This window comes from Colletotrichum lupini, chromosome 3, assembly GCF_023278565.1.
Source record: "Colletotrichum lupini chromosome 3, complete sequence".
NCBI lineage: Eukaryota > Fungi > Ascomycota > Sordariomycetes > Glomerellales > Glomerellaceae > Colletotrichum > Colletotrichum lupini.
The window spans coordinates 1,111,178-1,123,695 of NC_064676.1; the positions used below are offsets into that span (position 1 = coordinate 1,111,178).

At 45.1% G+C, this 12,518-nt stretch overlaps 4 protein-coding genes across 4 annotated transcripts; 2 read left to right on the top strand and 2 right to left on the bottom strand.

Annotated features, from left to right (window-relative positions):
- Positions 1–4,465: 4,465 nt before the first annotated feature.
- On the top strand, positions 4,466–5,896 carry CLUP02_05056 (NAD-dependent aldehyde dehydrogenase; the record flags this gene model as incomplete). The annotated part of the gene is made up of 2 exons (XM_049284065.1): positions 4,466–5,733; positions 5,785–5,896. Coding segments are annotated over 2 exons (1,380 nt in total), but the record flags the coding sequence as incomplete, so codon positions are not given.
- A 188-nt stretch (positions 5,897–6,084) lies between these two features.
- CLUP02_05057 (CVNH domain-containing protein) lies at positions 6,085–7,233 on the bottom strand (the record flags this gene model as incomplete). Its single annotated transcript, XM_049284066.1, has 1 exon — positions 6,085–7,233. The coding sequence occupies one exon, from the start codon at positions 7,231–7,233 to the stop codon at positions 6,085–6,087; it is 1,149 nt and encodes a 382-aa protein (XP_049141209.1).
- Positions 7,234–8,132: 899 nt separating this feature from the next.
- Positions 8,133–10,038, bottom strand: CLUP02_05058 (general amino acid permease AGP2; the record flags this gene model as incomplete). The annotated part of the gene is made up of 4 exons (XM_049284067.1): positions 8,133–8,604; positions 8,685–9,252; positions 9,361–9,476; positions 9,539–10,038. The coding sequence occupies 4 exons, from the start codon at positions 10,036–10,038 to the stop codon at positions 8,133–8,135; spliced, it is 1,656 nt and encodes a 551-aa protein (XP_049141210.1).
- Positions 10,039–11,058: 1,020 nt separating this feature from the next.
- CLUP02_05059 (uncharacterized protein) lies at positions 11,059–11,847 on the top strand (the record flags this gene model as incomplete). The annotated part of the gene is made up of 1 exon (XM_049284068.1): positions 11,059–11,847. The coding sequence occupies one exon, from the start codon at positions 11,059–11,061 to the stop codon at positions 11,845–11,847; it is 789 nt and encodes a 262-aa protein (XP_049141211.1).
- Between the last annotated feature and the right edge of the window lie 671 nt (positions 11,848–12,518).

Consider the following 12,518-nt stretch of genomic DNA (forward strand, 5'->3'; position numbering starts at 1 on the left):
TTTATCCCTTACCTTCTTACTAGACTTTAACGTCTAACTATAGTAGTAAATTAATAGTATAGGAAATATTTAGTCCGTTTTAAGTAGCCAGTGCCTCGCTCACTTACTTTTTAATATAAAGTTTACGGACTTCCCTTATTACTTTCTTAACTACCTCTATACGTTAAGTAATATTTAGTAACGGTAGAGATTCGTTAAAAATATATAGAAAAGCTCTAAAAACGAAGAGTATAAGAACGAGGCCGTTTAGGCTAATTATATCGTTAACTACTTTAATTATAGCCTAAAGTATAGCCTTTACGCTTATCGATAGGTATTTATTTTAAATAATATTATATACCCTTTTAAGTACTACGTAGTATTTCTTAGCCTTACCGATACTATTATAAGCTTCGATAAGTACTTCCTTAACTTCAATAAATATAGATCTAATAAAAGATTTAAACTTTGCGGTACTAAAGTTCTTATTAATATTTATAATAATCTAGTCTAGCGGACCGAGGTAAACGTCGATTTAATATAACTAAAGAGCCTCTTATATATACTTCGTAATTATATCCGCGAGGAACCTTATTATTTAAAAGGAAGTAGTAGTATTAACGACGTAAAGCACTAGTCGGTTAGTGCCCTTATAATTTATTAAGTATATTACGTTAATTATAACTTTATAGTTAAAATCGTAATTATTTTATAAAGTGAATTTAAATCGGCTAGAGGTAGTAGCGTTAAGTTAATATTATTAGCAAATCTTCGTAAGCTTTTTAAGGGCTGCGATTTCTATATCGTTACTAGACTACTAGAGTAGCTTTAAGAAACGAGGAACTAAAGGGTAGCCGAAGCGCCGATATAAGCGGCGTAATTCGCCCTCCGTTAGGTAGTTAGTAATAGCTTTTTTATTATTAAGGAGCAGAAGCTAAGGGTATCCTTATTTATAAATAATAAGTACTATAATATCTCCCTTAATTAATAAGTTATTAACATTATTAAAGTATACTCCTAGCTTATTTATGTCCCTTAGGTAGTATAAGAAAGGAGTATTAGTTAATAAGATATAAAAAGTAATATTACTAAATAGGGTGCTAACGACCGTAGATCTTAATAATCTTACGGGTTTATTATTACCGAATCGAATACCTACTTCGCCGGCTCTAAAGGTATTAAGAGTAACTTCGGGTCGTTACTATTATAATACGAGGAGTTAAGGGTAGCCCGTAGTTAAGAATTCCGTAGCGCTAGTATTAAGTATAATACTTTAAAAGTCCCCTAACGACTACCTCCCGTCTAATAAGAAGGAGGTCGTTAGTTCCGTAAGCTTAGTTAACTCGTCAATAGAAGTAGTACTAATAAGGCTATGCTCTATTACTTAAGTAGCGAGGATATTTATAAAGGTTCTGCCGTTAGTAATAGTTATAAGGTATATTATTAAGATCTAGACTTCGTCCTCGTAGTTATCTTTATAGTTAAAGTTAAGGCTATTAAAATATTAGATTATAGTATTATTATCGTCGTTATTATTAGTAGGGGCGGTTCCCTTATAGAAGGCGAGGAACTATAAGTATAAGCTCGGTATAAATCTCTTATTTCTTTCTTTATTATTTTTATATTTCTTATATACCTAACGTCGTTCTTCCTCTAAGTACTTAGTTAACTAATAGCCGGTCTTATAATAAATAAAATACTTTTTATTAATAATACCGCGGCCGCGTTAATTCCGTTTATTAAATCGGGTCTTTTTACTAGAGCTACCGTAAGTATAGTCGGTTTAGTAAGTAGCGGGGACCTCTTCGTTATTAGTACTATTTTAGAGATATTATTACTACTTATTACGGTCGCGCTCTCTCTTTATAGTATTAATTAAAGTACTAAACTAGTGGTAAATATTAGTAAATATAGGTACTAGGTTAAGTATAGTAAGTCTATATTTTAGTATACTACTTACGTAATAGAGGAGTTAGTCGCTTATATTAAAGATAGATCCCTAGGTAGCTAGTACCTCGTAGAGGATTATAATACGGTTAATTAGCGCTTATAAAATCTATTAGTTCGACTTACCTAGGTTCTTACGAACTATAGAGTATTAGTAGAGGTTATAAAGCTTAGCGAGGTAGTTCTAACGGCTCGTAGGTAGCTTAAAGTATTCTTAGGTCCTCTAATATATTACGTCGAAGCTAAGCGGGTTAGAGGTACTACTAAGTTAGTTAAAATAGAAAGTTAACGCCCTTTTTTTAAGTATATTTAGGAAAGTACCGGAATAGTATCGTTTACTAATTCCTGCCCGTTAGTATAGTACTTTAAAAATCCGAAGCTTCTTATTAAAAATATCGTACTTCTTACTACTATACTTATTTTTATTATTATAGAGCTTAGCGAGGTTAATTAATTAGTAGGTATTAAGTATAATATCGTCTTTAGTTTTTATATCGAAGTATAATATCTAACGGGGTAGATTTTGTTATTAAGTAATAATGACTTTATTCTCTAGTTCTTCCTCCTCTTTTTCTAAGAGAGGCGGTAGGTCGGTCGGTCGATAATAAGGCTAAGGTTAGTATTTTAATTACCGGGATTGAGCGAGTTAGGGTTATACGGATTCCCTTACTATCTCTCTAGCATATTAAATAAAATCGTTAGTATTTATTAGCTACGGGAGTAGTAAGTAAAAGAAATAAGGATTATAATATAATATATTAAAGTATTTAGTACGGCTACGGTAAGCTACGATCTCTTTAAAAGTCTAAGTAGGGAAGTATTAGGTATTAAGGGCGCTAGCGATCTTTTTTATTATTTAATTACGATCTCTAATCGTTAAATTAATACCGTTATTTATAAGGAAGTCTCTTAGCTTCTTAAGAATCGCACTTTTTACTCTTAAGAAGTCCCCTACTTCCTAGCTTTAGAAGTCGGTCTTAAAGTCCTTTTATAGCTCCTTACCCGTTAGGCCGTCTCGATAGTAATATCTTATTATATAGAGGATAAAAGTATTAAGCTTTTTGTTATTTATAAGGGCGGGTATAATATTAAATAAGCCCTATTAAGTTAGGTTAACGTAGTCTTATTAGTAAATTAGAATTAGATATAGTTCCGTAATTTAAGAATATAAGTAGGCCGGAGGTAATATTAACTAATCGTTAGACCCTTCTTACTTATTACTAAGGCCGGCGGTTATTATAGTATATTTACGAAGTAAGTTATATAATAAAAGATTATTATAAGATATAATCGTCGTATTATAATTATAGTATAACGTTAGTTAGGTTAGAAAGAGTAATAGGTCGGTCGTAGTAATTATTTTAATAGTAGTAAGCGGGCTATTATTATTAGTTAAAAAATTCTGCTCCTTTAACGAGGTATATAAACGGAAGGTTACTAAGGTCGGCAAAAGGTTATAAAAAAGAAAGAAAGGTCTTTTATAACCGTACTTCTAATAGTAAATAAAGGATTCCGTCGGCTACTAATTAGCGATTCTTATTAGCACTTCTCGTACTTTATTTTACTAGTCTAGTCTTAGAGTTTCCGTTAGGTTAAAAAGAGGTAGATTTATTAGTAATATAAAATAGATCCTTATTATTACTACTATTAAGATCTTTTCTTTTCTTTAGTATCTCGGAATACTTCGCTATTAATAAGAGATTTGCTATTAACGTACTTATAATTCTAAAGGTCTTATTATTACTAAGCGCTAGTATATTAGTAATTATCGGATTAATCTCTTAGTAGTTAATCTCCTCTTATTTATTATTAGTTTAAAGTAGTGCTTAGCTATAATATATTTAAAATAAATTCTTTTGTGAGTAGTTCGATCGGAGGGAAGTTAGTAATAGTAATAAGGTTAGTAAAAATAATATTAACGGTAGAGGTAAGGTTAATAATAGTAATAAAGTAGTTAATCTTTCCGTAATAGTGTTCTTAATAAAAGAGATTATATATAATAGAGCGCGCTCTTAACGGCCCGCGACTAGTCGATTAGTCGTTAGCTAGCGGTAGTAAAAGAGAGCTAAGGTAATATAAACTAGGCCGCTTATCGTTAGTTAAATAGATAGAACTAAGTTAATAGGTCGGAATAGCTAGCGAGGTAGGTCGAGGCTATCTCTTCTGCGGTTATATCCTTACTAACCTGCGGTAGAAATATATATATAATTCAATTACTAATTAGTATTAGTATATACGTAAGTAGGTTAGACCTTTTGGGTCGCGACTAGGTTAATAGGTTAGTATAGGTCTATTACGTGTGTATAGGAGGGGAAGATCGTGGGCAGAGCCCGCGGTCCCTCAGTGGGTATAGGTAGGTGGAAGGGTCCGTCTGCACGGGCCCAGACTGCCTACCTACCACCCCTACCTAACTACCTAATAGGGCCCCTTTTCTGCCTCGTAATCCAACACATCCTCTTTGAAAGACCCTAGCCTCTTTGTCGAGAAGTCGTACATCAACGGTCAATGGACGTCGTCAGGTTCTGGTAAAACCTTTTAGGTCACCAACCCGGCAACAGAGGAGCTCATCGGGACATGTCCTGAGTCAACCATCGGCGACCTCAACAATGCCATTGATGCCGCAGCCAAGGCATTCCCTGAATGGAAAGCATTATCCGGCCGTCAACGAAGCCGTATCATCGGGCGCATCTTCGACCTCTTAGTTGACAACCAAGCAGATCTCGGCAAGATCATCACCGCCGAGAATGGCAAAGCAAAAGCGGATGCCGAGGGCGAGGTGATGTTTGGAGCAAGCTTCTTCGAGTGGTACGGCGAAGAGGCCGCTCGGATCTACGGAGACGTCATTCCCCACAGCAACCCGACTTACAGGACCCGGGTTATCAAAGAACCTGTCGGCGTCTGTGGCTTGATCGTGCCTTGGAATTTTCCTCTAGCGATGGGCGCTCGCAAGGTGTCAGCAGCTCTTGCAGCTGGGTGCACCGTTGTCATGAAGTCTGATGGACTTACACCGTTCTCTTCAAACGCGCTAGCTGTGCTTTGCGAGAGGGCTGGCGTACCTCCTGGAGTCTTCAACGTTGTCACTGCACTAGAAAACACACCTCATCTTGGGCTTGCTCTATGTGAGTCAGACGTCGTGAAGAAGATATCTTTCACGGGCTCGACAAGAGTTGGCAAGTTGTTGATGCAGCAGTCAAGCAACACCCTTAAGAAATTGAGCCTTGAGCTAGGAGGCAACGCGCCCTTCATCGTGTTTGATGATGCAGACATGGACATCGCAATTTCCAGCGTTCTTGTATCCAAGTTCAAGGTCACTGGCCAAACGTGCGTGTGCGCCAATCGGATTTTCGTGCAGGAGGGCATTTATGACAGGTTTAGTCAGAGGCTGGTGGAGGAAGTCAGAAAGTTCCGAGTTGGCAACGGCACAGACGCGTTGGTCACCCACGGACCCTTGACCAACGGCGTTGGCAAGGTTGAGCAGCATATCAAGGACGCCGTCGCCAAGAACGCAAAGATCTTGCTAGGCGGCAACCGATTACCATCAGCCGGCAAGAACTTTTATGAGCTCACCATCCTCGGAGACGTCGACGACTCGATGACAGTGACACAAGAAGAGACGTTTGGTCCTCTTGCGGCTCTAACGAAGTTTTCAACTGAAAAAGAGGTCATTGAGAGGGCTAACAAGTCTGAAGTCGGACTGGCATCATATGTCATCACGAACGACCTAGCCAGGTCAACCCGAGTATCAGAGCTCCTAGAGTTCGGTATGGTTGCCATCAACACTGGTGTCATCTCAGATGCTTCTGCGCCGTAAGTAACCGTAATTCGAATCATCCATATATGAAATCTAACACTTACTAGGTTTGGAGGTGTCAAACATTCTGGCTTTGGCCGGGAAGGCAGCAAATATGGACTCGAGGATTACTTGACGATCAAGATGATCGTGACGGGCGGCATTAGCACGCGTCTATAGTAGGTTGTGACAAGTTGAGTGTGAGTTTGACCGTCAAATGGACTGCACGCTGAGAGTCAATATGAAAGAGAGCCAAAGATTTTGACGTCGTTACAATGCCACTCATGACCATCCGGTCACATTCTCAATTTTGTGTATCGCTAGAATAAATTTTCAATCCGCTTTTATGCTCGTTCCATCGCAGTCCCTCAAACAAGGTGCAGGGTTCCGTTGTTGTTTCCTATCCTCTCATCCAAGTTGACAGAGCTGCGCACCCACTGGCCGTTGCGGGACAGCTCGGCCTCGAGGACCTGGCCGCCCTGAACCAGACGGGCATCGCGCGCCGAGGCGCCGAAGTTGCCGCCGGAGTTTCCACCGCGGCCGGGGATCTGAAGGACCTGACCGGGCCAGATCTGGTCCGGGTTGGGGATGTTGTTGTGTCTCGCAATCTCCTCGAATCCCACGTTGAATCTCGCAGCGATGTTGCGGAGGGTATCGCCCTGCTGAACGGTCACGGAAGAGTCACCACCACCGCCACCGCCAGAGGACCAACGGAAGCTGCCGTGGTCGTTCTCGAGAATTCTGTTCAAGCTGATGGTACTGCTCTGCCACTCGCCATCACGGCGTTTGCAGGAGGCATGGAGGTTGTACTCTCCGTGGGCGTCGAGACGAATGTCTCTAGATGAGCCGGTGAAGCCACCGCCGTAGTTTCCACTGCGAGGCTTGTCGTCACCATGGCGATCGTCGTGGTGGCCGTGGTGATGGTCCTTGGGAGGAGAGTGAGGGCGATCGTGGTCATGCTTTTGGTCGTGCTCGTGCTTCTTCTCCTCGTCCCGCTTGTCCTTCCAGTCGGAAACACCATCTTGTAGCTTGTGTCCGGCGAAAGCTCCCGCAACAGCACCGATGAAAGTGCTGGTCTTACTGTGGCCGAAGTTACCGCCAACCTTGTGACCGCCGAAAGCGCCGGCGGCACCACCAGCGAGAGCACCGGTCAGGCCACGCTCGCCATCCTCGCCCTCCGGGCCGTTGGATCCCGGCGGGCCGTCATTGCGGTAGCCCTGGTTGCCGTAGTTGCCCTGGTTCTGGTAGGGAGGGGGTCCCGATTGGTGTTGAGATTGGCCGTAGCCTCCTTGCTGTTGTCCGTATCCTTCTTGGCCGTATCCATGTTGCGTGCCAAACTGCTGCTGACCTTGCTGACCTTGGTCATAGTATGAGCCGGCCTCACCAGAAGGAGGACGGTCTTGTTGGTAGCCGCCCTGGTGATGACCTCCCTGCTGCTGGAAGCCTCCTCCTTGCTGGTAGCCACCTTGCTGGTATCCACCCTGCTGGTGTCCACCGTTGTTGCCGTAGTAACTCATGATGATTGGTTTTGTTACAAAAAATACAATGGGTATTATGTTGATGATCAGAGATGTCTCAGAATCAAATGCTACGAGAGCGAGAGCTAAGATGCGGGGAAGCGAAGGTTATATAAACTTCCTTGAGCCTCCAATAATGGATCAACGAAGCTTGTGATACATGTACGGATCTCCGTACCTAAGAATATTTACACCGCCGCCATGGTGGGGTGAGGCTTATGAAAGTCTCGACTCAGAATGTCCGCGCGTATCCTCTCTGTCGATCCAATCGGGAACACCGCGTCAAGGTTCACGGCCCACCGCGCAGACACAGCCCCGGGAGTCGGCACGGCTCTTGGTATGTAAACGAACACGTTAAAGTCTGGGCACTCTCGGGCCCTTGCCACGTAGCTTGTTCTGATGTTTCTAAAAGCTTCTGAACCAGGCCAAACAGACCCAGAGGGATGCACAATGGGACCATCAGGAGCCAAACGAGGCCCGCCACAAAGCCCCTGATTGTCTGTCAGGGCCCCCTTAACAGCGCCACGATGAGCTCTTTGCCCTGCATCTCAAGATGATAGGACCCTGCTGCCGCCCCGGGACCCCTTCCCCGCACAGTGGCTGGAGAGCAATGGCGTCAGAGGCCTTGAAAGGTATTATCCGATGTTGTTTACGTAGGGACCAGCCGAAGCAGTGGCAATTGGAAGCCACCGCAGTCATCGGCATGCAGTGCTCGGTACAATGCTTGCCTGTGAGGTATTCGCATTCAACAATTACCAAGAGCGCAGTGTAGCTATGAACGATTCAATCGTGCGAGTGCGAGTCCGATTTCCGGACCTTAACACCTCGGAATTGTGTCAAGAACAGCGTTGCAGCCCAATATGTACACAGTACTGTATTCATAAACAAAAGGTTGTAAACTAAACCCGAGGACTCCGGGACGCCCGACTGAGTTTCATGTCGACCCTCACCAATTGCGCTAGGCGTCTGCGGAGCCCGACCTCATTCTCGTTACCCGCCATCGCCGCCTCGTGTTCATCGACTGCCGGGCGGATCCAAACCAGATCGGCGTGCTCGGGCCTGACGAACTGAGTGCGCTTGAGGATCTTCCAGCCGCAGAACAGACAGATCGCGAGAAAGCCCATGGTGTAATTGCTGAAGAAGATGCCAATATCCCACCGGCCCCGTAAGAAGATGGCATACCCATAGAAGATCTCCACCGCCATAAGCCAGACCAAAGCAACCCAAGTGCCATAAGGCTGGAGATATCCGCGGTAGGGAAGATCGGATCTGTCGACATTCTGGGCTTTCAAGGCTCGGTAGAAGAAGAGATAGTTGATGCAAATGACGATGTAGGTCACCAAAGTCCCGCCAGTGATGAGATTTGTGAGCCTTTTAAGGTCAACTCATGTCAATGCATGCAGCACGTTGTCATCGGCAAAGGCCGCAGGGAAGATGGATCCTCAACTTACCAAGTCAAAACCTTCACAGAGCCACTGCCCAACTTTAGAAATGAGAGACAAGCAAAGGCGAGTGCAACAAACAGGCAGTAGATGGGAACACCTTGCTTGGTGCACTTTGTAAGAAACTTCGGAGCGTGGCCATTCAATGCTAACCCATAAAGACTGCGAGAAGAGCAGTATACGTAGGCGTTGCCGGCCGAATAGATACTCGTCAACAGTAGAGCGTTGACTAAATGAGGTAGCACCCCAACGTTCATGTTCTTCATGGCAATGACGAAAGGTGAGGCGGCTCCGGTGCCCGTCTCGCCCGAGCTCAGGACACTCAGGAGCGTCGGATCGTTGGCCGGCAAGATAATGCCAACACACAACGCGCCGCCAATGAAAAAGAGCCCGAATCGCCAGTACACGGATTTGAAGGCTGCTTTCATGGTTGATCGCGGCCGCTGCGCTTCGCCAGCAACGGTGGCCAGGTATTCAGGGCCGACAATGGTGAAAGCGGCTTGCCATAGTGCGGCGAGAAACCCATGGAAGCGGCCCAAGTCGCCATCGTCAATGTACTCAACAAAAGGACCCTGTTCTTTAAGTAAGCGATATACGATACAACATCGACAGGCGTGAAGGAGGTCATGGTGTCATACAGGCTTGGACCAATTACGGAATCCGTATGCATCACGTTGCGGATTACCTCCAACCATAGTGATGAAGGTGAAGAAGAACAGTATTCCAATGAGGAGAAGTTTACCCCCTGCGAGCCAAAACTCTGTTTCACCAAAGTACTTGACCATGAGTGCATTGCAAAGGCTGACCGGGGGCAGTTTAGTACTAGGATATCCTTCGAGTCCAACTGACAAGATAGTACATACGCGTAGAGCACAATGCAAACGGTAATAACCGCAGCTGAAGGGATGTCATCTCTCCAAAAGGTCAAGACCATGTCCAAAGCGGTGATCTCAAACGGTATGAGAAGCGCTTCGAACAGGAAGAAGTTCCAGCCGATCATGAAACCCCAAGCATCATCAACCCAGGCACTGGCGTGATGAATAAATGCAGCGCTTATGGGCATGAAGACGGTCATCTCCGCAAGTGAGTTGTTGACTTGGGCAATAACCAAGGCGTGGAGCACGAATGCAATGAGTAGACTTGCCGCTCCTCGCATGAGCCCGTACCCGATACTCACAAATAGGGCAGTCCCAATAGAGCCACCGATAGCTACGAATTGGACTTGTCGGGGAGTAAGATGTCGTTGCAAATGTTCGGGAGTGTGTAATATTTCCCCATTGACAACTTCTGTCTTGTCACTGGTTTTGGAATTCATCTTTGTGACCGAGGCCTTTGGCTCTGAGGTGATTGACGGGGAGCTCATATTGCCCAGCAAAGCAGAGTTGACACAATGCTGATGATGATGGAATAAATTCTGAGATACTTCGGATCTAGAGATGTCTGGAGCAAGTTTGAAAAAGATATGTGAAGTTTGAATGGCAGACGTCTTGGATTAGGGGGCTCCTGAACTTAAGCATACCAGGAAACCTTAGCGTGGGCCATCGAATGTCACTGAGAACAAGGAAGAGATTCAGGACGACCTATCAATAGTTGCCCATTACAACCTACCCCGGATTGGTCCCATCGTTTCGGACACGCAATGCTCGGACGCTAGGCATGGTCTCGGGCATGGGTTCAAGGTAATATGCCTGGTTCACCGAGGACTCCACAGTATTCTTATCCGCCTCTCTAACCCCACGAGAAGGCACGTGGATTACTCTAGTACCTTGTGTTTCCTTCAACACTCTGACTTGTAGTTGCGATCAGTGTGGATTCCCGTCTCGGAACTTGTTTGATGGCAGCTTCTCGCGCACTGAATTCCTAAGTTGAAGATGAGCAACCTTCGGCATCGAGCTCCTCCGCCAGAATCTACCGAGAAAGGATTTGCTAGCCTTGTGTGGGGTAAGGAGCTGAGGATAGACAGAGACGCAGAAACCATCAGGTTCAGCTTTAAACGACGATCGCCTTGTGGAAAGTCCCCATTCGGAAGATCTAGCCGGGAGGTGTGGGAATTGGCTAGTCTCGGGTGACATGGGTCGGGTATTCCGTTGCTGACAACGACCAACAGATCCGGTATTATCAACCTCGAATGCAGATGATAGGTACTCGGCGTCTCGGATACTAATGAAAGTCGATGGCTTTAATGGACTCTCTGATAACAGATTCGTGACGTTATGCTTCGGGGTCCACACCGGATATGGAAGTGTTATCACTTCGATGCCGAGGCGTATAGCTCACCATAAGGCAAATGGCACAAATACAAGGAGTCTTGACCGATTGTTCTACTCATCGACTGCCTTCTCAGATCAAACCTATTCTCCAACGTGAAGATTATAGAGAGGCAATGCAGGACTCTGAACTCCAAGAGATATCGTCAGCTCTTCGTGCTGCCCGTATCAGCAAAGAGCCGATTGAACCCCCAACCAAGAAGTGGACAAGTCTCGATCCGGATAGCGCCTTTGAAGTCCAAAAGGTCACCGTCAAGAACGCAGTTAGTCAAGATGGCGACAGAGTCGTTGGATATAAACTGGGCAACATCGCAAAGGTCATGCAAGACGCCTTTGGCCTCGACCAACCCGACTATGGCTTCCTCCTCGCGAGCACTTTCATCTTCGAGGGAACGACTCTGAGCCTCAAGGATTTTATCAAGCCTTATGTCGAGCTTGAGCCAGCTTTCGTCCTTAAAGGCCCTCTAAGAGGACCAAATGTCACTGTCGCCGACGTCATCAACGCCATAGACTACGCCATCCCCGCGATAGAGATTATCGACTCCAGGATACGAGACTGGGCCATTGACCTCCCGGACACTCTGGCTGATAACGGATCAACCGGCGCCGTCATCCTAGGTGGTACACCCCGCCAACTTACCGATCTCACCTTGAGCAACACGAGAGGGATGCTACGTTTCAATGATAAGGAGGTCATGTCGGGCAACACCAGAAACGTGCTCGGAAATCCACTGTCTGCCGTAGCCTGGCTAGCGAATAAACTTGCAAGATATGATGTTGGGTTCGATGCAGGGCAGGTCATCCTACCTGGTAGCTGCCTGCAGGCAGTGCCAATGCAGGAAGCTGGTCGCTGGTCTTGTACGTTTGAGGGATGGGGGACTGTCGAGTTCGATGTCGCTGAATAGATGTCATTGTATCATATTGGCAGGCAGGATCCAAGCGTATGAAGTCTTCTCGACAGATACTCGTAGAAATTCACAGTTATTTGATCACAGCCAGTATACACGGCGTCAAGGTAATTCACACAGTTTACCTTGCACCGGAACGCCTGAGAAATTTGCCTAAGCGTGACCTGCTGTAAGACTCGTCGTAAAGTTACCGGGCATAAGTTGGCAAAGGACCACCGGCTAAGAAAGATCCCCTCCCTACGAAAGTGGCGATTGTCAAGAAACACAGAGGCACGGGGGTTTGTGGTGGAACTTAGACGTCGTCCAGACATAACCGGAAGTGGTTAGCAAAAAGAGAGACAAACCTAAGATAGTGAACAGATACGCTGTTCCGAATCCTGATAAGTCACCCGAGGCCCTGGAAGCCGAACCGATCCCTGCTCCCGATCCCTGTAAACTAAGTCGGGTAACTAATGTAGCTCAATGCTGGAGACCCAAATCCAATCCATAGCTGTTATCGCGATCGCTTCCAGAGATAGCCCGTGTAGACCCTAAATCTACCAATTTACCGAGTATTTCAGTCCTAATCCCGTAAATGCTACGGATATTTCCACCTGAAAGAATTGGCAGAAGTGCCGGAGTCGAACTTGACTCATAAGACTAGCTCCAGCTCTGTCAAAATGCTGAAG